The 27088-nt window shown below is 40.6% G+C and overlaps 1 protein-coding gene across 1 annotated transcript in view; it reads left to right on the top strand.

The window, feature by feature from the left end:
• vps50 (VPS50 EARP/GARPII complex subunit) overlaps positions 1 to 27088 on the top strand; it is a 129510-nt gene that overhangs the window by 77487 nt on the left and 24935 nt on the right. The window contains exons 19-22 of the mRNA XM_034240831.1: positions 4058 to 4176; positions 5412 to 5518; positions 7000 to 7121; positions 11582 to 11662. Of these exons, the coding sequence (XP_034096722.1) occupies positions 4058 to 4176; positions 5412 to 5518; positions 7000 to 7121; positions 11582 to 11662 (429 nt within the window). The remainder of the gene's footprint in view (positions 1 to 4057; positions 4177 to 5411; positions 5519 to 6999; positions 7122 to 11581; positions 11663 to 27088) is intronic.

Below are 27088 nucleotides of genomic sequence, written 5' to 3'. Positions count from 1 at the left end.
CATAGGTCGGCATTGATGTACAGAGCCGACAGAAGACCTTGTTTGTATTGGCATCATATAGAGTGGTGCAGTGACGCATCCTAAAACCAGGAAGTAAGCTGCTGGTTCCCTCGACAAAAGAGCAATGGGATTTCTCCACAGGGTTTTGGAAAATAGCTGGAAATAAGGTCTGTGGAAAACAAACCTGTTTGATAAATGCACATTTTGTTCAGCCGGATAATCTCCACATGTCTACCCTACTTTTATAATTTTCTAATCATAAATCTAAACGATAGATTATAAAAGGGTTTTAGGACGCGTCACTGCACCACTAGAAGCCAAATCCATTGATCAAGCTGAAACTTTCTCTCCCTCTTCTTCTCATGCTCCCTGTCACTCTCCTTTAACTCCTCCGGTGACTTTCTTTTATTTGAATATTGTTTTTTGCCCGGCGCTTGGCCGGTTACCGCTGGTATTAAAAATATTTTGGCGAATGGTTAGGTGGCGCGATAGTCTGTAGTGAAGGAGCGCGCTCCCGCTCACGGGAGCCTGCTCACGCTGCGCTCCGCAGCAAACAGCTGTTTGCTTTTCACCCAACAACGACAAGCGACTCACGAAACGCTATGTTGTAGCGTTAATAAACGAAACAATTTAACAAAATTGCTAGTTAAAATACCAATACCACAGGAAACATTTTTTTTAAACAATACTTTTAGTGGCCCGAGCGGGCAAGTGGAAAGTACGTTATGCTGGCCCGGGGTGTCTAAATAGTGCTTCCGGGCCAGCGGGCCATTTATAATGTCGAGCCCTGCACTTCCATCTGTGCAGTCCTTGTGTGCCCAGGCTTTACAGGAGCAACACTGCAGCCAGATCTCCTTGGACCTGGAGTAGCTCTCCAGGCACACAATGCAGTATTGGGCCTCATCTTCATCAGATGAGTCCTGCATCTTCTGCTTCTTGTTGGGGTTTTTTTTGTTGCAGAAATAGATTTTTTTCTTTGCTTTAGACTTCTTTGCGTTAGATCTTTTTTTCTCAGCCTCGAGTAGATTTTTCATAGGAGTGTCTGTGAGGACAGAGGTTTCTCTTCTTTTTCTCCCCTTTGTGGTCTGCTTCCTTGGTCCAGCTTTTGGATGTGGACGGATGGACATGGGTGAGAAAGGCGTTGCAGAGGATGATGTCCCAGGCTCCACACATGGCCTGACAGGGGAGGAGGCTGCGAGTAGAGGAAAGGAGGCTGTGAGTGGAGGAGAGGAGGCTGCGAGTGGAGGAGAGGAGGCTGCGAGTGGAGGAGAGGATGCCACAGTGGTGTTGGAGCTGCACTGGTAGAAGGCTCTGGTGGTGGGCGGTCTGTGACTTGGGATGGCAATAAAGTCGATGTCACTGAAAATATCTCTATTAAAAGGCCAAATTCCAGTGCACGCGAACCCTGCCTGGATATTTGATGGCGTTGCAGCATGAAGAAGGGCACTCTTCACAATGCCCGGCAGATCGTAAATGGTCATTGTGGATCCTGGATGAGTCTTCATCCAGTTGTCACAGCGGCTGTTGATGTGCTTCTTCAGTGGCCCGTATACAGTGCGATCTAAGGGTTGTAGTTTGTGAGAACAGGTGGGGAGGAAAGAGAAGAGGATGATCCATGGCTCCTGCAAAAATCAATCCCCTCCACAGAAAGGTGGGAGGAATGTTTGTCCAGAACCAGCAGCACTTTTGACTCCTGTGAGCTCTTGGTATGGCTCTGGAAGTGCTTGAGGAAGACCAAAAAGTCTTCCTCTTGCATCCACCCAGACCCATTTGCTGTGCCAATACAGCCAGGAGGGCCATTGCTGGTGAAGAAGGGCTGAAACTTCTTCCGGGGGAATATCATCATTGGAGGGATGGAATTCCCCAATGCATTTACAGCACATGCAAGTGTGATGAGAGTGCCCCGCTCTGCAGATGTCACACTGCCGACTTGTTTGGTCCCTTTTCTGGCCACAATCTTCCCAGGGTTTTGGACAGTTGTGACTCCGGTTTCGTCCATATTCCAAATGTCCTGTGTGACAAAACCATGCTTCGTCAGGACAGCAGACAGGTTGTCAAAAAACTTGTTGACATTTGTTCGGTTGAAGCTTGTAGCCCGTGAGAGACTGGTAGCCTGAGGTCTGCGTATGGAGAGGGTAGGGTGCCGCTTCAAAAACGTTGTGAGCCAGTCAGCTCCGGCCATCTCTTTCTCTGCCCAGGTTTGAGGGAAGTTGCATTCGTAGTTCTTTGCCAATTCATAGGCAAACTTCCGCACCTAAAATGAATATACATTGGAAAATATTTCACTTGTCTGTTCACTAGGCCTCAACATATTTGATCACTTACTTTTCTTTTGTTCAGTATAGATAGCCTAGTATTCTACCTTAATGATGTAGACCTACCTCCTTTGAGCTGAGACCATAATACAAATCAGCTGCCTCCATCAGGTAGTCTCTCAAAAGTATCTCCTGCTCTGTTGAGAACACCTTCTTTGGTGTCCAGTAGCCTACTCTTGGGGGTGTTTGTGATCCCTGACTCTCCAACCTCAGCCTCTTCTTATGGAACCGGTACAGGGTGACATGGCATATATCCAGGGACTTTGCCACTTCCCTGAATGATTTGCCCTCCTGCACTTCATTTGAGGTCCCCTGCAGCAGAGCAAGTGGCACTCCCCTGTCTGTCTTATACTCTTCCTGCATGATTGCTAGCTTGACCCATATTTAGCTAGTTATATTTGTAGCTTACAAAACAGTGATTCTAATAATACTAGTTTGGATTCCTCAAGACAGTATCCAAAAAAATACATCATATCATTTTAGTTAATATTTTACCTCAGAAACACACTTTTGCTGATATCTTACGCGAGAAATTCAAATGTGGCTCCTTTTTTTTCTCAGCGATCTTACCATCTAACTGCGCATGTGCATGTTTCATCACTCTAGCTTGTTTGTGATTGGAGATATTGAAGGTGTTACAACCAACCCGTGTTACAACTATCCCTGGTCTCCCCTACTCTTAGCAGCTACGCTTAGTTTAGGGCCCTTAAGTTGTTTTTAAAAGAAGGGTTCTAGGCTTTGTTATCCCACACACCAGCACTTGTGTCTCTATGAAATACCCATTAAAGAGTAGAAATTATTGGGTAGCCTTTGGTAAGCAACTGGAGACCATTATGGTAGGGGTTGCTGCTAGCTAGACAGGTTAGCTACTTGCTAAGCAGCTAGCTAAATTGAATCTCTGCCTTTCTTTGTTACAGACTGATGTGTTTTTACCCCACTAGTTCATTTTCTTCAAGAGAGAAGAACACAAACCTAATCTTTGTCAAGGCTTCTAGCAATATAGGGCTCGACCAGATATCTATAACATTGCTAAAGTGAAACCAATAATAGAACCTGGTACTGTGGATGTGCTATTCCTGTGACTAATATAAACATCAGTTTTTCTTTCAAGGCTTATGTGTTGAATAAAGCAGTATTTATTTTCAGGAATTGGGAGAAGAAATTACACAGGTGCCCTGACAGATCAACCACTTTTTCTATATATTGATATATTTTCCTTCCAGGCTCAACATTAAAAGCAATATTGCACTATCTACCATGACAGGCTTATAGAAGCCCTGTCCTGGCTCCACCTAAAGCTTGTAATCCTTCCCATATGGCTGTGTTGTGTTCCCTGAGCTTGCAGTTAAGGACAAAGAAAATATTGTCTTATTTCAAGGGAGCTTTAACCAGCCTCTCTTCTGGGATGTGAATTCATTTTTTGCTTTTTATTCGCAAGCCAGTAATTTCATGGTTATGCACCCATTACAGCTAAAAGATGGGATGTTATACTTCATTTTCAATCATTCTTTTATATAATGTAATCATAGCCCTTTTACTGCGCTTTCAAGTAGGCCGTTTTTATTTGATGACACAGTTTCCCATGGCATATTTTTATTTTAACACTTGTCTTTCGCAACAGGTGATGTCAGTAAAGGTATTTGACTTGTTTTTGAATCCCTTTACTCTCATCATGTCTTCTTTGCCCTGGCCCAGTTCCCATTGTCTCACATCTGATCCTTCTCTTTTTTCCTACTCTCAAGTACGAGTCGGACGAGCTGGAGAAGAATGTGTATCAAGACTACGACAGCGACAGTGATGTCCCTGAGGAGCTCAAGCAAGACTACGTTGACGAGCAGACGGGCGATGCCCCCCTCAAGAGGTCAGAGGTCACATTGTTATTTCGCCACTCAGAAATACAGCTCAGGGTATGACGTGTGGAGTTATGTGGTATATCAAGGTATCCATCTTTTACTTTCCTGGCTTTTTCCAATTTATGAAAGCAAGTAAACAACTATCATCACAAAATAAAATGGTATCGTGATGATCTTTTTAAAGGTGGTTCTAAAAGGATGTGAAGCATTATACTACTTCTTATGCATTTAGTCATGATAATTGTATCTCCCCTTTCCCTAACCCTGCTAAGTAGGCTACAAAGCTATTTGTACCATGAAAAATTATCTTTCTTCCCACCTCCGCCTACGTGATTGGTAAGCATTGATAGATTCATTTCTGCTTTTTAAAAAAAAATCAGAGGCAATCATGCTCCTACGCAGACTGAGCAACATGAGTTATTTTGACTTGAGTCAGAAATTTGAATGGAATTGAGGAAAGTTTAGTTGTTATGCTTTTTGTTATCAGAGTAAGGGATATATAATCAAAGCAAACACCTTAGATTAAAAGTCAGCATGATGGAGTGTTCAATTTTATAACCTGCCTTGTTCTGTTTTTTTCAGTTAACTATGAACGACTGCATGTGTATGTATGTGGTGGACTGAATTATTAAGAACCTACTATTGTGTGTGTATTACACTGAGTTTGACCCACAATCCCATTACTTATTCAGTAGCTTGTCATTACAGAAGCACTTTTATAATAATAATGTATTTTCATATAATGTACAAAGGCTTATTAATGGAATTGTAAAGTTTGTGCCCCGCGTTAAGTCTTGTTATTTCAAAGATATGACATGCGTGATATTTTTGCCTCAACACCCCACGTTTGATTTCCTATTAGGTACATGTATTAACCTAACATTAGCCTATAGCCACTTAAATGCGGAATCACTAATGGTTAATTATTGAATGAGTCGCATCATGATCACATCCAATAATTAGGAGGCCGATGTAATGATTGCAGGCTAATATGGCTGGATGGGCAGTGTCAGGTGCTCCGGGATCAACAGTTCAGAGACTTCACCACCAGGGTCCCTCTGTGGCCCCTGCATTGTGTAATGGGTTCTGATTGATCCATTAGAAGACTGACCTGTATTAAGGTGTTTGAACCTGGACATTCACTGCTGACGATTAGTGATGTTAACATGTATTACTCAGTCTCTGTTCTTCTCATGACTCTGTCCTACTTTTGTCCCTCACTTCCACTTCCTGCACACATCAGTGCGTCCAGAGAGACCATAAGAAGCAAGAAAAGGTCTGACTACAACCTTAATAAGGCCAACGCGCCGATCCTCACAAACACCACCCTCAACGTCATCCGGCTTGTCGGTGAGTTCTGCCCACACACACACACACACACACACACACACACACACACACACACACACACACACACACACACACACACACACACACACACACACACACACACACACACACACACACACACACACACACACAGTACACACTGTACTACTTACTGCTCCTTGAGAGTAGACCAGACACCGCCTCTGCATACGTCCTCCCTTGCCTGCTGAACTCTCTATTTGTTCACCAACAGTTCAATGTGATCGGTACACGTGTCTGATGTTCCCTGTGTGACTGAGCTGAACTTGCAATGGTTATCTTTCACCCCAAGCCCTGACCTTTCGTTTCCAAAGAGGTGCTAACATGTCTTAGTGACGTGACTTTTAGAGACGTCTTTCTTCTACGTGATGTGACCTTCGTGATGTGTTTTTCCTGTGTGAAATGGAATTAAACCTGGCAGTTGTCTTTCCTGTGTGGTTGTATGGCTGAATAAACGTTCTGCTCTATGAATGTATTTAATAACTGCTACAGATCTGCTGTAACTTACTTCCAAACACACAGAAGAATACTTGTTTTCCTTTATCTTTTCTCCAGAAAATTGGTAATATTGGCTATGTGGCAACACTTTAAGTGGCAAACTGAGTGAAAAGCCGAAGTTTGATTTCAAGCAATCACTTCTAATCCAGTCTGTGCATTTCTCTGATTGAGTTAGATTGCTCCCTGAGTTCCTTGTGCAGAATTCAAAAGAATAGGGTGTGAAAAATGAGTGTGAGAGAAAAAGCGTGGTCTCGGTGGCAAAGCCAGCTAGATTGAGTGTATATCTTCTTCTTTTTGCCCCACCATTCATCCGTTCTGAGTCAATGGTAACCTTGTTACACCCCTGTTACTCTGTACTTATTGCTTTTATTACCTTCCTGCTGAATTGAATCATTGCCCCAGAGCATATGCAAATGAGATGTGTTCCTTCTAAAGCTCTTTCCTAAAGGATGTATTGCCACCATGATTAACTTCCTGTAGCTTTAATCCTCTATAAAATGCATTTAAGAACAAAAGCATTTAATTTATTGTAAACTGATATAGGATTAAAGAAATCACTTACCGGTACATACTAACCTAAATTAAATCCAATATGTGATACCCCCTGGGATGCAACCAGGAAAGGTAAAGCTTGTCCAACAAACTTCTAGAAATATCGGGTCCAGTAGCCAGTTTATTTTTAAGCGTACATAAATACTCATCATCAGACCTTAGCCGATGAGTTCCCAGATTGCATTTCAACCACTGCATTGCCCCTCTTTCACCCTCTACATGGACTGTTTATTATTCAACCAAAGCCTGCTTATAGGGGACTGGTCAATGCTTCGCCAACATCAAATGGAAACCACAATGCTTCTGTCAGCAAGATCTTATCCAGTTGCCTACTGATTCTTCATAAGACTGCAGAATCTGTTTATAAAGATTAAATGTCTGATAACTGTTTATTTTGTATCATCTCTAAACAGGGAAATATATGCAGATGATGAGCATTCTGAAGCCGATCGCCTTCGATGTCATCCACTGTGTGTCGCAGCTCTTTGACTACTACCTGTATGCTGTTTACACCTTCTTCGGACGGAATGACATGGTACAGTATTTCTAAAGCATATGGTACTTTTCATAACATAAATATGCAACGTCTTATGTTGAAGAGCAATGTCATGGTTTGCACTGTAACCATACTATAGAATAGACAGAAGTTATAACCTTGAGTTCAACACACATCGACTAGAGTATGTTATGTACTCTCGGGTCCTTTATCCTTTGCATGCTAGAAAAATACTTCACCTAAAGAACCTACTTTGCCATCATCTGTTGTATATAATACACATGTTTTCATTTGTTGAGATGTATTGTTGCACGTTGACTCTGAGAACGAGGCTGTAGTGCAGGGTGTCAAACTCAAATACACAGTGGGCCAAAATTAAAAAAAATGGGCACTAGTCGAGGGCCGGACTGGTTCAATGTTTATTGAAAAACGTATTGAAATGAACTTATTGCACATATTAAACCTGGAACTAACTAAGCTTAAATGATTGCCTATAAAAACAACATTAAATAATCAGTTGCATTCATTTCTTATGGCTCTATCTGCAGCTTTTCCTGAGTCATTTCTTATGATTAGATTTTTCCACAGGCCAACAACAGCTTCAACAAAACTATTTCCCTCAAAGAAAAAACCAAACAAGAAAGCAAGAGAAAAAGTGCAGAAGGAAGCATCCATTGAAACTCAGTTTGCTGCTCTGTGATGCTAGTTCAAGCCAGATACTTGGCATCTCATCTTGGGGTCAAGTTCATCAATGTTTGGGGTCAGGCTCTGAGCTGAGGAAACCCTCAGGATTGAGTGAAGGTGTGCGTGCAATATACCGGCGGGCTAGATCTAATAGATCAATCTGTGCTATTGTACAAGCTGTAAAGTGTCTCTACTGTAGGCTATTTTTATTATATGTACAGCACTTTGGCTCGACCAAAAATCGTTTATAAATGTGCTATATAAATAAAACTTGATTTGAATAGTAATTAGAAATTATCCTGCGGGCCGAAATTAAATCTACCACGGGCCTGATTTGGCCCACGGGCCTTGAGTTTGACATATGTGCTGTAGTGTATACTGTTGAATCTAAATGTGAAATAGGCTGTTGTTGTGTGTGCTATACATAGGAAATGATTAATAAAAATAATAATAATTCATTACATTTTTATTTAGAGCGCTTTTCAAGGCACTCTAAGCGCTTTACAATTACACATTACACATATTAGACATGTAACAGTTATTACTGTGGAATACCCACAGGAGCAAATTAGGGTATAGATTATTAATATTATGATAGGGATTAGAGTGCTGTATTGGGCTTGAGGTTTAGGATTTCCATCAGTGTTTGCAGCCTCCACAATTTAAGTTCGGCATTTCGTTCCCATCTATCTCTCCCCTCATTTCCTGTCATTTCTCTTCCGTCAAATTCTTCGAAAAAAGTGCACAAAACAGCAAGCAAGGTTGTGCATCAGGGCTACTAAAAATAAAATAATGTGAGCATGTGAGCGATCACAAGTAATCAGGAGTTTTTTGTCTTGCAATGCCTGCAGCTACATAATATTACTTCTGCTGCATGGTGCTTGAACATAATTGCTTGCATTTATTTCAAAAGATTGATTTTTGCATTTGTATGTTTATTAGATGATATACAGTGAGACAATAACCCCTGTTTCCATCTGTTCTCATCGCTCTTTGCAATATCAGTACACATTTAAGTTGAACGATACTTTACAGTGTGCGAGACCAGTTTCCCCCGCTCCATCTAAAGACTATCATGTCATTTATAATGTGCCTCACAAAGAAAGAAAACATCATTTGTGTCAGTATCCCCCTCGGGGAAAGTGGTAATGATGGCAACAAAATGACTTCTGTCCTAGGAAGTGGAAGAGATAAAGGTGGAAGAGATAAAGAGGATGAACGCTCTGCAGCGGCGGCTTTACTAAACATTATGGCTGTTAGTGTGTGTGCCACTGGGAGATGAGGAATGGTGAAACACTTGTTATGTATTGACAACTTGTCAAAAGGTCACTTTTCTCATATGTCTTCCGCTGACCAATTGTTAAGTGTACAGTATGTGAGTTCTCTTTGTCTTCATGCTTGTATTCGTATCACTCTAATGCCCTTTTGTGCCTTTCCACACTTCCTTATTTCATCTTTTGTCCCACAGCATCCTAAATCTGACATGTTCTGCTCCTTTCACACAGCATTGCTCGCCTTTCATCCCTTCTGCTTTTATTTTCTCACACATGTATCTCTCTGTCTCCATCTTTCTGAAACTCTAACTTGCTCTTTCTCCAGCATACCTCTAGTCCTCATTAAATGTGATATCATGTGCCGACCCATTTCATTAATATGCCTACAGTAAAATGCTAATGCCCCTATAAATCTTTAAAACGCTCATGGAATTGCTATGCACATATGCTGGTATTTTAACCTAGGCTTTGCTCTCTTTACACCGCTGGAATCAAGATGGAGCTGCTTGACTCCTCCACTTGAAGAGTAATAGGTACATTAATATTCAAGAGGGTAAATACCCCATTATCTGTGTATATTAACCCTGTCAAGCGGCACCATTTACTCTGTCACACATATGATAAAGATGCATTATGTGCTACGCCATCTGCATAAATAAGCAGCCTTTCTGATGTGGGGACTGAGATAAGCAGGGTGACAAACAGTTTTTTAAAAAAGTGATTCACATTTCACAATTATATAACGTTTCCCCCATTGGGAAATGTTGATATTTAATTTGTCTTTTCTAACAAAAAATCAAGGAAATACACGTTAAAAGGAGGGAACATTAAGATGGAAGAAAATGTACTTTGCTGCTGCTGTGCTTTGCTTTATGATGGCTAAGAAAGAGAAGAGAGGTTGGGTACCGTAACGATGCAGTAGGAAGGATATTTTGTATCCTTGAATAAATGGCTTTTCTGAAAAATCAGCAGTAATGCAAGAAATAGATCTTTTTTTATTCTCGACTCCTGAATACCGCAGACAGTTCTTCACAATGGGTGATGCTCATCTCACATGCACATCAGCAACTCAAAGTGTTTACACCTTCACAATCTCCTGTGACGCAGATTTGAAGAAATACTAAACAAAGGTGTTTTGTTTCTTTCTTCTTCAGATTGTAAAACAGTCTGAAGTAAGACTAACTAAAAGACAACTATCTTCTGGTCCTCAGGTTAGTTTAAAGTTGGATTTACAACTGAAACCTCTAATGCAGGGTTATTTAACTCCTTAGATTAAGGACCAAGTAATTAAAGGGGCTTTAGTACGGGTCCAAATGCCCAAAATGTTTTTGATTATTCATTTCCATAACGCAACACTCCAGTTACTCTCCCGGCTGCTTCCAAAGTGCCCACATCTTTAAACTCCACAAACCTTCCGTTAAAAAAGTTTTCACTACAAGCCCAGATAACCCTGAGGGACGTCACCCAGGGCTTATCTCTGAGGAACATCTAAAGGTTATTGTTTCCAACCTAGGAAAAACACAGAAGAAATGATACAACCGATTTCACTGGCTGTGAAAAACTTAAGGTGATGTGTAAACTGAACTTCTCAAGGACGTTCTCAAACATCCCCACGCTTTGTATCTCATCTGAGAGATGTGCAAGGAACATTGTGGAACAGGGAGTACGGTATGTCTCCCTCTCAGAACGAGTCAGAAGTTAATGTGTGGACTCAAAGAAGGATGCTTCATATCCTGGTAACAAAGTCTATTAACAAGGGGATGTTGCCTTACCTGGCTGATAGGTAGTTTATGCTAGAACAGAGGTGTGTGTGTGTAATACCATCCATTATTTCTATTATTGTGTGTGACCGGTGAAGCCGCACTTATGTTATTATTGTAATTATTGTTTCTTTGTTTGCTTCCTTCTTTGTGCCTCCTTTCCCCATGTTTTGTATTACTTCCTCCACAGTGTTCTTTTTATAATTGAGATTTTGCTTCTTGTTTTTCCTTCCTGCTGCCCATTCGCCATCCATAGCCTGTCCCAGCCCGTCTTTGCCGACTCATTTAGGCAGAGACGCGGGCCCCGCCCGGGGTGGTGGGCCCTACCTGCTTGGTAAGAGCAGATCTTTGGAGTGATTTTAGGCTTTTCCGAATTATATATATAAAAACGTACAGTGTGGTTGAGTTAAAGCTCTTAAAGTGTGCGTGAGCTGCTTTCTCAAGTGACATCAAACACATCTGAAAGTGATTTCAGAAGCATTTAGATGTCGAGTTTGCCGTGCTATCTCCCTCTTTAAGCCCCCCTTTTACCTCTCGCCTGTCATCTCCTGTAGCAGGTGTGATAGTGTCATTTCGATGTCTGTTTCTCCCAGTAAATTTCCCTTTTTTGCAAAACACCGAAGTAGAAGCAGAAAGTAAAGGTTATTTCGCATTCTTCTACGTGGGATGAAAGCAGATGTTGTCGTGCTTTCACACTCTGCTTAAGTGAATCTTCTTGTGAAGGGAGGTGTTTCTGCACAGTGAAGAAACTAACTGTGTGTGTGTGTGTGTATTCTTACAGTATGAGTCATCGGGTCTGGGGCTTATCAGCAGCAGACTGAGAACCACTCTGAACCGGATCCAGGAGAACCTCATTGACATGGTAAAACTTTCCCTTCTATTCCCTTAGTTCTTTTCTCTTCTACCATCGCCCGTTACCTCATCGCCATTTTCTGACACAAACATGCTCTCTCAACTCAAATCCCCTCTGTGCCTCTCTCCTCTTTATGCCTCTGCCCGTATTTATTTTCTCACCATCCCACTCTATCCAACACGACCATATGTCTGATTTCCCAACTCCCATCGCCACATAATGCATTATGGGTCATCATTATCTGGCCAGTGGTCACTCACGCATACTCACACCTCCCTCCTTTTAAGTGGGGAGGCCAGGGTGGCTATGTGTGTTTTTCCATTAGGGCTCAATCACTACCTTCCTCTGTACAACTACATAGTGACACTTAGTGTGGTGCAGGCAACACTCTCTACACTTTTGTCTCATAATGTTTCTACAGTCCATCTCGTCTGTTACATGCCGGTTACTTTCTAATATTCAAAAAAAGGAGGAACATTTTGCCCCACTGTCAAAAATATGGGGTTATTTAAAACATTTAGGGGGGGATAGTAATGACTGCATACAGTGTATGGCACTGAATTATGCATTAAACAAATTCTAAATTTCTGGGACATTTTGTGCCCCTCAGTAAAAAAAATGATGGGCATTCTGAGGTATTTAGGGGTCATTTTTCATCATTTCCCCCATTCATATCTTACGTGATGGAGCATGTGTCATCTCTCACTTCTGCCTGTCATATATCTCAGACAAGCTTTCTGGCCTATCTTCAAAGGAGCCAGACTTGGACTTCAGTCCGACTCTTATCTGGGATACCACTGAAGTTTTACTGCCTGCAGGCTAATCTGAGATTCTCAAGGTTCAAGGCTTCAAGGCCTTGAACCTTGAGATTCTGTTGATGTTGTGGCTTTCTTTTTCATTTATTTTTCTTTTGTTCGTCATATAAAAAAACTACCAGTTGTGTCCCTTGAGTGTGATTACGGTAGACACGGGTGAATAGCTCATATCTTAGTCTATATCTGGACACATCGCCCTGCTTTTATAAATGTAATTATTACTAATTGTTATTTACATTTGTCTGTTATGTAACTTAAAAGTTCTCAGTTCAGAAGCTCTCAAAAAACAAATGACGTTAGCTGTGCTTTTAATTCAGCCTGGAGCTGCTGTGTCGGGGACATAAAGAGGATCACATTTCTTATGCATAGTTAAATTAGATTTGTTATCATATGTCACAATTGTGACTCACAATACACCATCGATTCTGAAAATGAAGGAAAAAATGTATTCTTTCCCCATGGTGGGATCTTGTATAATGTTGTTTTATTTTTCATTTTCTAAAAACCTCCAGGGCTTACCGCCTCTCTCAAATATCCTTTCTAATTTCATATGTGCGTTCACGTAACACCACATCCGATGCTCCAGGACAAACAATTAAATGTGCCATCTAATGTTTTTCTTTTTGGCTCTGAAGCGTTATTTAAACGTAAAAAAAACCAGCTGGAACTGAATTGGACTGTGAAGTTGTCAGGTGACTGTCAATGCCAATAACGGTCTAATAACAAAGGCTATGGGAACCATCAACACCAATCAAATCTTTAAAGTAAATCCCATCAGAATGTAAAGTGCGGTGAACAGAGGGAAGTGTTATCCAACCAGCATCACTTCTGCATGCAGATATAATCAGCAGTTTTCCACAGGAGGGAGCACACAGCATCCAAAGCCCCATTCTAAAATAAAAGCATTCATTTGACACTGCAGAACAATGGCATGTTGCTGTGATAGCAATGCTGGCTACTCTGCTGTGATGTTTATAGCTTAGCTCTGCACTGAGGAGAGGGAATACAACAAGAAACTAAAGCAGACCTAAGCAGCAAGGCAGACGGGAGAAAAACCAATAAGACATACAAAATGGATGCATTAACAACACTTTAAATTGTGTTAGGCAGTGTACTGCAGTAACATGTTTTCTTCACTCAACTATAGCATTGAGTTCAACCCTATTTACTTTCTGGTTCAATTGTAAGCCATTTCAAATGTCGGACGAGCTCTGTGCTCAGCTGTGAAGAAAGTATATTATCTAAAGTGTTTAAATGAACACAAACTGACAATGGACAGACTGGGTGGAGAAAGAGAACAGACGCGTGTTTTTTTGGGGGGGGGGGAGTAAGGGTGAGTTCTCTCGAGACAAAACCATGTTGGACTTTTAACGCCTGCATGCACACACATATTTCAGATGAGCGTAATCACATCACTCCCTGGCCATCACAGGCTGCGTGATATTAGATCTACTTAAAACAATTCAGAGGGAGGACACTACTGCGTAATTACACCCATCTTTTCTCTAATGTGTTGGCAAATGCTTTTAGTCTGTCTTTTCTCAGATGCTAAACTATTTTTGCTCATTTCAATAAATCATTTAATGCTGGAAAGATGCCCCATTTTCAAACTTACACAACACTCCCTTTCTACCTTTTCTTTTTCATCCGTCTTGCTTTTTCTCTGCTTTCTAATAACATAATGATCTGCACACATTAATCTCACAAACACACATTTTGTGTAGCGCTCTCATTTCCACAGCTAATGTACATTCTTGTCATTTATAACAATTTACATCCAGTTTCCATATGGATTATAAACCTTAATTTTTTAATAAAGGTGTCCTCACCCCAAAGTGAGAATGTATTCATGTTGAGTACACAAACACACTCCCCCTGCATTCAAATACACACCCACACACTCCAGAGATTGCAGCAGGGTAGACCTAATTTGTAAACAGATTATAAAGTTAATTGCACACAGCATTTCAATTGAGCCGCTGAATCCTTGCGGTTTTGTTCCCCTGGTCTGCCGTCGCAAATGTTTTATTCCAAATCCAAGTTGATGGTAATGACTCCGAGTCCCTGATGAACGGCAGCGAGATTCCATCTCATCTCGTCTCAGATACAGCGTGGCCTCAGCTTAAATTGGGAGCTCCACGGGGGAAAAGTAAAAGATCATCCCCTTTTTTATGTTTTCTTTCTCTGCCTCCGTTATTTCTGATTACCTCACTGGGTTTGACAGTTTTTATTACGAGTTCACTCCCTTTGGACTTTGAATATTTCATTGAGCGTGTTTGTAAGGTCGAGTTTAGGGAGAAACTTCTGAGAGTGGAAGCCATGTAATTGCCTTGTTCACTGTTACATTATGTTTAATCCCACACGCTGTCATCAACACCAGCTTTTACTTCAAGTGTGTCTCTTTTACCTGAATGCGAAGTTCCGAACTGAAATGTTTTACCTGAAGGGAATCAGCTGTCACATGAAATAATGATTTACTTGCAATTCTTGCTGGAAGAACAATTCAAATCCTTTGCGGGTATTGCTTTTGGCAGGTTAGATAAGATCATCTATGCATCCATATTGTCTTTGCCAGGAAGTTCAGCGGTGGCAGCTGTTGAGTGCTGCAGGCCACTTTGTAAAGAGAGCCGCCTCAGGCTAGCATTTACAAGAGGGGCACCTTTGGTTCACCATCCTTTCACTTATCTCAATACTTAAACCACCAGTATTTACTTTTTCCCTAATTTCTTCCCATATTTATTTATTTAGTATCTGTTTGTCCTATCATTTATAGCAGATGTGTGGTCAGTGATTACACGCCTCTCAACTATTTTTGAATTGTTCCGCCAAGTTTATTCAGTTCTTCTAACTGAATATACAATGCCCTGTTTGTATGCATATTTATATCAGTGTTTACTTATTTATTTCACTATTGGCCTAGGCAAGACGATAGGATCATAAGACATTATTAGTTTTTGTTCTGTTTGATGTGAGTCTTACAGTTTCTCAAGGCAGCCCCCAATGCGTTTCGAGTTGATTAGATGTGTGTTTGTGTGTGCATATATTTGCTCCTGGGTACTGAGTTTAGCGCAGAGTTGTTCTTTTCAAGCCTGGCACTGAAACAGGAATGAGAAGCCCGGTCATTTCTGCCTTGCAGCAGTCATCTGGCAGTGAGGTTGCTTTGCAGAGATGCACACAAAACACACACAACAGACAAAAAAAACACATAGAAACAAACAGAAAGGGAATTTAACAGACACATTAACACACATATAAGTGCATGGGCCTAATGGTCAGTTCGACATTACGCACTCCCTGTCTCTGACTCTTTTCACACTCTCTTCGTGTTAGCAGCAAAGTGATAATCCTTAAGCATGTGTTGTGGTTTTGATTTGCTAGACTGTTTTGGCACGGCTCATACACACACTCAAGAGAGACACTGGCTAATGTCACACACACACAAAGGACTCTGAATGCAGTCATTAGTTCTGTGTCTCACGAGGGCACATCACTGTCCAGCCTGGCCTCTCTGTCGTGGCCTGCTGTCTCTCTGTCAACGGTGCAACACGCCAGAGGGGATTGCCATTTGACAGGGATTATAGATCATAATTAAGATCCATGGTGTGTCTGTTTACACTGTAGTTGTGAGGATATGTTATTATTGACATTTTGTGGTGCATTCTGTGGAACGCACAAACACACTTCATTGATAGGCCCAGCTGTAGGTCATGCTCCTCAGCTGTGATGAGGAGAAAGTTGATCCCCCTAGATACCATAATTAAACTTCCTGCGTCAAATCTCCAAGGGTGACAGACAGAAGCAGAATAATGCACTATAATACAAATCCTTTCATTTGTGTTCTGCTTACTATTCAGCTCAGTCCATTCTTGTGCTGAACTTAAAGGTCCCCTATTATACTGTTTTTAATCAATATATTATAGGTCTTTGATATACTGCATACAAAAGATGTCTCTGAAGTGTTTGGCTCCAAATACCAAACAGATCATTGTCGCATCCCATAAACCCCTCTGTTTCAGCCCTGTTTCAAAAGTGCTGATTCACTGTCTTTTACTATAGATCAAAATAAGGAGCCACTCCCCACGCCCCTCTGAGAGATATTTGGTTGAAAATAACTAGGGCTGTCAGTCGATTAAAAGCTTATCGCAAATTAATCGTACATTTTGTATCTGTTCTAAATGTTCCATAGAGGGATATTTTTCAAGTTTTTAATACTCTTATCAACATATGAGTGGACAAATATGCTTTTTGCTAATGTTTGTTTATTATAATTTGAACGATGACAAATATTCTCATGAATATTAAACACAACAACCTCTGAACATTACAAATATTCGCCTCAATTCAAGTGTGTGTGTGTGTGTGTGTGTGGTGTGTGTGTGGTGTGTGTGTGTGTGTGGTGTGTGTGTGTGTGTTGTTGGATGTGTGTGTGTGTTGTTGGATGTGTGTGTGTGTGTGTTGTGTGTGTGTGTGTGTGTGTGTGTGTGTGTGTGTGTGGTGTGTGTGTGTGTGTGTGTGTGTGGTGTGTGGGTGTGTGTGTGTGCGTGCGCGCGCGCGTGCGTGTGTGGGCGCGCAGTTGTCGGCGAAATGCCGCTCCTCTGTTTTCATTACTGTCAAAGCATGAGACTGAAGTTCCCACTGTGGGTCAAAATAATGCGCTGTGACCCCGAGGTAACTGTCACTACTGACGTGAAGTCCAATAATCTCCGGTGAGCGCAACTGTGGAAGTCTTTCTTAAATCCTCCTCTACTTTCGCTTTTTGGACTTCATACAAGTTGTGTATTTTCGACACAGTGGTGGCTCTGGAAGGCAATTCCATAAGTGCAGTCGTTGGATGCGACCCGAATTATATCACGTAGCCCCTCGTCACATCCACAATGTTAATTGGCCTGCAAGCTGTCGGCCACCCATTTAGCGATCTTTGTTGAAAGTTTGCTGCTCGTAGACGTGTCCAGGCGTCTCCCCCGCACACTTTCAAGTGTGGTCTGCTGCAAGCGGGCGGCAGGAGCGGGTCTGTCGGCATCAGCAGTGGTGCTTGGATTGTATAGATGGTATTTTTAAACTCGATGCGCTCCTGAAACTGGGCGGCCAAGGAAAGACATTAATGCGTTAATCGCGTTAAAATAATTAGTGGCGTTATTAACGCGTTAACTTGACAGCCCTAAAAATAACACAATGGTGCTCTAGGAGGAGATTCAGGCGATAAGGTGGGGGGGTTACCTTTGTTGGTTATTGGCTAATGGTTACACAAGCCAAAAAATCGTTATGACATCATAAAGTGGCCAAAATCTGATCAGCTCATTTCAGACAGGTTTTTATATAAATGGATCAGGACAAAAAGAGAGAGAATCTTTGTTCCTGAAACTTTCAGAATCTCGTTACACAGAGGGGACACATGTTGATATATAAGGACATGAACAAGTGGATTTTTTTACATAATACGTTTCTTCTTGTATCGTGGCTGTTATGCCAAAGCAGGTGAGCGGACAGCTCTGGGAAAATAAGTTTCCATGAGACGGGCATAAGGTGTCATGAGGTGTCGCCCAAAATAAATGCAAGCCCTAATTCCATTTGACATTAATCTAATGAGAACCAAATTTCTAGTATTAGAGTGACAAAGAGCTGCAAGAGGATCCACTTGGCAGTAATTGCCTGGCAGGCAGTTCACTCGACTTGCCCATAAATCTCTGTGGAATGATCGGAGATGATTGCGCAGTCAATCAGGATCGAGTGAGACACTTCGATTAAGAATCACTTATCAACTCCCCAGCTGGAAGCTTCCTTTATGACAATTTACTCTTAGAGTTTTCTCAACCTTTCAAGGTTAAGGATGTTCTTTTGTTTACTTTGCTGGAGAATAAAAGTTGAAAGTTGTTTTACTTTTAAAGTAAGATTTTATTGCAACTGCTGTTTTCTAAAGCTCACAATTCTTAGGGTTATTGGGTCAAAGCTCCCTTGTTATTATTTGTATGGTGCAGGAACCAGATTTGTTTTCACTTTTCACTATAGAGTCCTACGCCTTGAACCTTTTCCAAAGTCTTTGTTTTTGGTTGTAAATTCAAAAGCACTTAATGTAGCATTAAGAAGGAAATTAGCAGGAGATAGCACATAATATATAAATGTATTTTCTGTCTATTGATGGATCCTTTTTTAAATTTTCATTCTGATTTACACTGATGCTTGAATTTGGCTTATTTTAGGATATTTATTCTGGTAGATATCTAAGGCTAATTCAAAAACAGGTTTCGGGACCTTTAAAGTATTACTTCATTTGCTTATCTTTTTCTTACCAGTCGTTTAGGGTGAGGACTATTTCCTGTCAACCCCCAGGTGTTATCATACTTCACGCAGTTTAAATGATGGATTCATCAGACTTCTCAGGTGTCTTCTGCTGCTGACGATAGGGCCTCCCATATTCACCTCAACACTCCCTCAGGGCTTTGCTATAAATTGAGCTGCCCACAACAAATCACCCGTTGGATGTGCAGGGAAAACTCAATGAGAAAATAGATGCAGAGCAGAGGTGGGCTTAAGTCGCACTTTTAGAAAAACTGAGAATTTGTCAGAGCCAAGATAAACTCGCGGCCTACAATGCAGACTGTGGCTACTTAAGAGTAATGTGGGAGCAATCGCCATCGTCTGCTCCCCCAGTGCACTCTTGCAGCAGCGTTGAATGGGAACCAAGCTTTTGGGTGGAAGTGATGTTAAGTAGGAAAGTATGGCCTATATAAAATCTAAAATATGCTACAGAGTTTTTGTGGGTTTTCCCTGTGGACTTAAATCCTGCACTCTTCGCTCAGATCAATACGAAGCTTTGGTGCCACTTTCTCCCCAAGGCATTATGGGAAGAAGATTACATGTCCCATATGAATATCATAAAGGGTAGCAGAATCTCATTATATGATGCCTACCACACAATGATTGTACCGTACATATACCCCCCAACAAACACACACACACACACACACACACAAATACACACACACACACAAATACACACACACACACACACACACACACACGCAACATACACTCTGCTTTAACTGTCTGCTCATTAAGAGTCATTTTCAGCTTCTTATATATCTCAGGCTGTCGTCTTTGATCTGTTGGATAAAAAACAGCAGGGATTGATAGACATCAAGCTGCTGTTTTAATGTGTTATGGTCAAAGCTTTTATCTCTTTAAAAATGTCTCCCTAGACATTTGTTTTATATGTTTTCTTGTTATTGGTTATTCCAGGGATTCATTTCTAATCATTACACAAGACTAGATAAGCTCCCCTGGCTTTGGTGCTTGATGTCTTCACCAAACAATGCTGTTGGTCCACACAGGGAAATGTTTCGGCAGACAAACAAAAAGTAGTTTCCCCTTTTGCTTGTCCTCACGGTACAAAAGCTCTTAAGTTTGCACTGTTAAGCAAGCTGTTCTTTCTCAACTACTGGATGTTAGCAAAGTTGACAGAATAAAGTAAACTAATTCCTCCTGAAGGCTTTGGGGTATTATCGTTATCAAATATTTCTAATTGAATTATGGTGTGTCTTAAAACCAATGTGCTTGCAGTGAAATATCTCTTACAGTGCTTAAACGTCGATTTGTGTTTTGGCATATACAGTGGGGCAAACAAGTATTTAGTCAGCCACCAATTGTGCAAGTTCTCCCACTTAAAAAGATGAGAGAGGCCTGTAATTGTCATCCTAGGTATACCTCAACTATGAGAGACAGAATGAGAAAACAAAATCCAGAAAATCACATTGTCTGATTTTTAAAGAATTTATTTGCAAATTATGGTGGAAAATAAGTATTTGGTCAATAACAAAAGTTCATCTCAATACTTTGTTATATACCCTTTGTTGGCAATGACAGAGGTCAAACGTTTTCTGTAAGTCTTCACAAGGTTTCACACACTGTTGCTGTTATTTTGGCCCATTCCTCCATGCAGATCTCCTCTGTGATGTTTTGGGGCTGTCGCTGGGCAACACGGACTTTCAACTCCCTCCAAAGATTTTCTATGGGGTTGAGATCTGGAGACTGGCTAGGCCACTCCAGGACCTTGAAATGCTTCTTACGAAGCCACTCCTTCGTTACCCGGGCGGTGTGTTTGGGATCATTGTCATGCTGAAAGACCCAGCCACGTTTCATCTTCAATGCCCTTGCTGATGGAAGGAGGTTGTCACTCAAAATCTCACGATACATGGCCCTATTCATTCTTTCCTTTACACGGATCAGTCGTCCTGGTCTCTTTGCAGAAAAACAGCCCCAAAGCATGATGTTTCCACCCCCATGTTTCACAGTAGGTATGGGTGTTCTTTGGATGCAACTCAGCATTCTTTTCTCCTCCAAACACGTCTAGTTGAGTTTTTACCAAAAAGTTCTATTTTGGTTTCATCTGACCATATGACATTCTCCCAATCCTCTTCTGGATCATCTAAATGCTCTCTAGCAAACTTCAGACGGGCCTGGACATGTACTCGCTTAAGCAGGGGGACACGTCTGGCACTGCAGGATTTGAGTCCCTGGCGGCGTAGTGTGTTACTGATGGTAGCCTTTGTTACTTTGGTCCCAGCTCTCTGCAGGTCATTGACTAGGTCCCCCCGTGTGGTTCTGGGATTTTTGCTCACCGTTCTTGTGATCATTTTGACCCCACGGGGTGAGATCTTGCGTGGAGCCCCAGATCGAGGGAGATTATCAGTGGTCTTGTATGTCTTCCATTTTCTAATAATTGCTCCCACAGTTGATTTCTTCACACCAAGCTGCTTACTTATTGCAGATTCAGTCTTCCCAGCCTGGTGCAGGTCTACAATTTTGTTTCTGGTGTCCTTTGACAGCTCTTTGGTCTTGGCCATAGTGGAGTTTGGAGTGTGACTGTTTGAGGTTGTGGACAGGTGTCTTTTATACTGATAACGAGTTCACACAGGTGCCATTAATACAGTTAATGAGTGGAGGACAGAGGAGGCTCTTAAAGAAGAAGTTACAGGTCTGTGAGAGCCAGAAATCTTGTTTGTTTGTAGGTGACCAAATACTTATTTTACTGAGGAATTTACCAATTAATTCATTAAAAATCCTACAATGTGATTTCCTGGATTATTTCCCCCGATTCTGTCTCTCATAGTTGAAGTGTACCTAGGATGAAAATTACAGGCCTCTCTCATCTTTTTAAGTGGGAGAACTTGCACAATTGGTGGCTGACTAAATACTTTTTTGCCCCATTGTATGTGTTTCTTTTCTTACACTATGAATATATCTTTATATAAACTCTTGCTGAAAGGTGCCTTTACTTCCACATGCTGACTTGCTGTTCTGTTTCGTACCATTCACATTAATTATTGATCAATGATAAAATGATACCATTGCCTGGCGGTGAGGACACAGAGCTGAGTGTGCACTACGAGTGAGAGAAAGATGAAGGAACAAAGACTGCAGGAGAATATTTTGACCTTAAATGTAGCTTCTGCAGATGCAGACAGAACGGAAGATGATTTTGGTCCGAAATGAAAAAGAGACCACACAGAAGAGCCGAAGTACGAACAAACTTCTCACTGACGGAGACATTGGGTTTGATGGTCTCTAGCCAGTATTAATAACATTTAAGGCCAACGTTTTGTCAAGTATTGAGTGTGTATCAAGTGTTTTATGATAAGAAAAATGCTTTATTTGAGTAAGACAAGACTGGATCTGTTGATTTGATTAATGTATTTTCCATTAATTTACTCAGTTCCTTGCAATCTTTGACTATAGTAAGCATATGTTATCCCCTAAAAGCATAATGTGGTCATTAGTAGAGCATTTCAAATAAGACTATGAATGTATAAAGGTTTCTACGACAAAGTAACTCAAGTCATTAAAGAGCCCTTTAGTTATATCTGTGACAGCTGTATATTACCATAGTCCAAGTCAAAAGTTTGAATGACTTGAGTATGCTCAGGGCGTTACCTTTGTTAAATGTTATCCAGAGGCACAGGCTCTTTGAAATAAAAACTAACAAAAGACTGAAATGATCTGTCTGTCACAGGGACTTTTTAGTTCCTTCTTTTACTTGTCTTTATCCAAGGTCTTAAAACGGTTCATTAACTCAGGGGCCACTTCTCTCTGAGCACCAGCGCCAGACAGATAATAAAACACAGTGAGCTCACAAAGAAATAATAGTTCTGCTTTTAGCCCAAAAATTCACATTATACAGAGAATGTAGACACCTACACAGATATTACCTTCTGTCTAATACAATGGGCGGAAGACGTTTTGGTTCAAATGTCATCCGTGAACATTAATTATTTTTCATTTGAAGTATCAACCCAGTCTCATGGCATTTCGTGTTCACCAACACGATTTTTAATCTATTGATTCGTGTTCACCAACACGATTTCCCCCTTTTTTTCGTGTTGCACAGCACGATTTTAAAAGCAATGTATTTCTACTGGTAATGACGCTCATGGAAGCATGGCATTCGTTTGTGTCGGCTGCCCTTAAAGGCAATGTGAGCGTCCATTCTCATTGGATAACGGAGAATTGTACACCCGGAAGTAAGTATTCCCCTTACTGTCGATTGATTTTACAGTGATATCTGCACTACTCATCGACTAAAAAACACCAGATTATCCTTGTTAATTACACAACATTGATTGGTTTAAATTGTGTGCAATGCTTTTGTATTTTTCCCCTTCGATTCGGAGAAACAAATGTTTTTTCGGAGTAAAGGATGGCAGAAGACACTACACTACCCAGAATCCCCAGCTATCGTTTGGACTACACCATGTGCTCTGTTTGACAAACCCCGTTTTTTTTCACCATTCATTCCAATGGCTGGCATCTATGTCACGTGATCTTCAAATTTCTCCCTGCAGAAGAAAAAAAACATGGCCGAACTTCGTTTTATTCTCGGTGGAAAATGCCTATTTTAAAGTTAGTTTGGCCATTAAAATGCGTTTTGATGTCATTTGATGCGAGAAATATGAGTTGTTATTTCAGATTATGTGTGCAGTGGATGTACATGATCTTTAGTTTGCTAGTTATTACGAAGATTACTTCAGGAAATTGCATCCATAGAACGTTTTCATTGTTACCAAGGTGGTTGCTAGGGACGCTGCTATCGATATTATTTCTGTTATGTTGTGTAACTGTTTAATGGTGTTATCTTTATTGCTACCCCCTTCCCCGTCAATGTATAGTGTTGGTCCACAGCGCAAACATATTAGTTTAACAAAATCCGCATCTAAAGATACGTTATTTTCCCCTGTGCAATTCCAGTCTCACATCTCACAGCACATCGTCATTAACAAATACCGGAAACAGACCGAAAGCATAACAAAATAAAAATAATAATACTTTATTCCGAGTGTGCTTGCTTTTCTCTTTGAAAGTCATCACATAACGGCATTGTAATACACGGTTCGGCTGCATTAAATATTACATATCTGCCGTAGTTCTGTATTTATAGAGCCCTGATGAGAAGACTTCTAGACAAACATGAGGAACTGAAAACGTGACGTGGATCATAAATATATCAGCCATTAAACAACATCTTACATTTCTTTTCACACAATACGTCTCCTTGCAGTATCAACACTAATTCGGCTGACTTTTATATTTGATCCAATTGGTAGATAGGCTGTATTTACACCATAAAGGTGCACAGCTGATATAAAGGGACACCTAGTGGTTAAAGCACGTTATTGAATTTCATAATTTTTATTATTAGATATTAATAGGATCCCTATAAAGTATATTCATTACTCGTTATTTTCTACTAATAGTTCATTAAAGACTGTATATAATGACTATTTTGCACATCCCTTTCAAGATTTCAAGATTTTCTAAGGTTTATTGACATATCATATAGGCCTACACAACTATGGTGTAGTTATGCATTGAATGAAAAACTTGGGTCGCAGGTTCCTCAATAGTGCATTACAAGACATCTATAAATATTTGTGCATACCTCCAGCAATGTTAACTATGTTGAAGCACTTATTTTAACTGATATTATACATAATGTATTATACTCTTATAAGATGTATGTATATATTTAATCTCCGGCCTTGTCAGGTATTGAACAACAATAAATAAAGAACACAGAATTGTTAAATATAAAACACAGAATTTGTGTGATTATACTAAATGATTTACAAATAAACACCACTGCATATTTACAACTGTTACACATGCTGATGTAACGCAAATGTTCCAACTTGGGATCAATAAAGCATATCTTATCTTAAGCTGATCGATGGCTACTGCCATATTTGCAAAATGTGCCTCTGAACCTTGACAAGTGCATGTTTCAGGCTTATCAATTAATGTAATGTAATGTAATGTTATCAATTAACAACAGGGGTCACAAACATAAGACCAGCTGTTAAATAAAGCTCTTCTGACCTTAGCTGGCATGTGTGTCATATATTAATGCTGCCCATTATGGGCACAAGCTATTTTCACCCATTTATTAATTATATGTTTTAAATTTGAGTGTTTCCTATCCCCTAAACCTCCAGGGATGTACACAGTTTAATACTGGCAACTTCTTATTATGGGAAATACGAAAACGTCTTTTAAAACTACAACTCCCAGTAGAGATGTGCCATAGATAGAGAACATGTTGCGAAACAGAATAGCCAGCATTTGTAGTTCTGGGGACAGGGTGGGGGAGGGGGGGACGCGGTGGACCCGTTCAAATCCAGTTTTGGACAGTCTGCCGTGGTTCCATCCCATTTCAAGTGCTGTTCGAGGCTCGGCGTAACCCTCGGAGCACACTCTCCAATCACAGAGCTTGAGGACTATCACGGGGTTTGTCAAACAGAGCACATGGTGTAGTCCAAACGATAGCTGGGGATTCTGGGTAGTGTAGTGTCTTCTGCTATCCTTTACTCCGAAAAAACATTTGTTTCTCCGAATCGAAGGGCAAAAATACAAAAGCATTGCACACAATTTAAACCAATCAATGTTGTGTAATTAACAAGGATAATCGGGTGTTTTTTAGTCGATGAGTAGTGCAGATATCACTGTAAAATCAATCGACAGTAAGGGGAATACTTACTTCCGGGTGTACAATTCTCCGTTATCCAATGAGAATGGACGCTCACATTGCCTTTAAGGGCAGCCGACACAACGAATGCCGTGCTTCCATGAGCGTCATTACCAGTAGAAATACATTGCTTTTAAAATCGTGCTGTGCAACACGAAAAAAAAGGGGGAAATCGTGTTGGTGAACACGAATCAATAGATTAAAAATCGTGTTGGTGAACACGAAATGCCGTGAGACTGGGTTGGAAGATGTCGGCTCTTCATATAGATGGGAAAATGCTTCGATGTGGACTGACTTGTAATTTTAAAAAGTCTAGCTAGCCCCCGCATGTGAAGGTCATTAGCTGATGCTTGACCATGCTAGCAAAGGGCTAACGGCTAGCATAGCAAGCAGGATGTTTAGCTTTTAGAGCTGGTAACATACAGCCCTTGTTCTGTATGTGACCAGCTCTGCAAACTAAACATCACATGCATGTCTTTATTTTCCTCAAGGAGAATCCTGATAAAGGTGTATTCTTAAAAATACCTTGGGCTGTTGCTATCTATATTTGTAGACAGCATGGGTAGCTGTACTAGCTATACTTCATCAATTTAGGAAAGGAAATCTTAAAACGAATGCAAAATATAAAAAGTGTATTATCAATAGACATAACACATGATAACCAGTGTTTTTACAAGTTGTTATTTGTAATTTTGCGACTATTGCCACTGAGTGGATATCGCTGTGAAATATGCTAATGGTCTTCATTGTCAGTGCTTTGTTTTGTATTCAGAAAATATTTTCTCTTTCATTTAGTCTGTCATACTTTGTTTCAAACAATTAAAAGCAGGCAGATTAGCTTTAGGAGAAATGTTAATTGCTGTCATCAGTAAAGACCTCCTACTTCCTCTGCCCTGATTAAATAATTTACATAACTGCGTTGATAACTCCCAAACTGTTCTATTTACTTAACATTGAAAGTCAGTCTTTTCCTGTCTAGAAGGTTAATGGAGCCTGTAGAAAACATATTGAATGTGTCTCTTTTTAGAATTTAGATCAAATTGTCTAGAATTGCAAACACTTTTTAAAGCATAATGCTCTAATCGACATTTTTCAAGCACCACTTACATTTATCAGGTTCAATAGTCCTCCTGTCTGGTTCTTTTGGTTCAGTAACTCGATTCAAGACCTTTTATCAGACCGCTCTCTGTTCCTCTGGACCAGCGGTGGACAGATTGTACCCTTCAGTGCATCCACCTCGGAGGTTGCCAACCTTGTTTATTACCTGCAAGGCTGGAAATGCACTTTTGGTCTCACTTGCTTATGTGGCTGTTGGTCTTAAAAGAAACCAGCTTTTCAGAATTACCCCTAATCCAAAACATGTTGTTCATCAAATGGAATGAAATCCAGGGAAACTGCATTGCATCCCTTTTCTAGTCTTACCTTGATTGCAGAATATGTTTAATTTCTAATCTTACACTTTGACGGAATAGATTGACAGGCTATTCATACCACATACTTAAAAAAGTCCTTGTTAGCTGCATTATCGTATCTTAGAGATTTTTCTAAATAAAGGCCTGTTCATGGAGGGAACATAAGATTTAAATGTAGTAGTGTGGAAGAGGCATG

Source organism: Gymnodraco acuticeps, unplaced genomic scaffold, assembly GCF_902827175.1.
Source record: "Gymnodraco acuticeps unplaced genomic scaffold, fGymAcu1.1, whole genome shotgun sequence".
Taxonomy (NCBI): Eukaryota; Metazoa; Chordata; class Actinopteri; order Perciformes; family Bathydraconidae; genus Gymnodraco; species Gymnodraco acuticeps.
The sequence above is the reverse complement of the archived record's forward strand: the minus strand, read 5'-3'. Positions and strand labels throughout refer to the sequence as shown.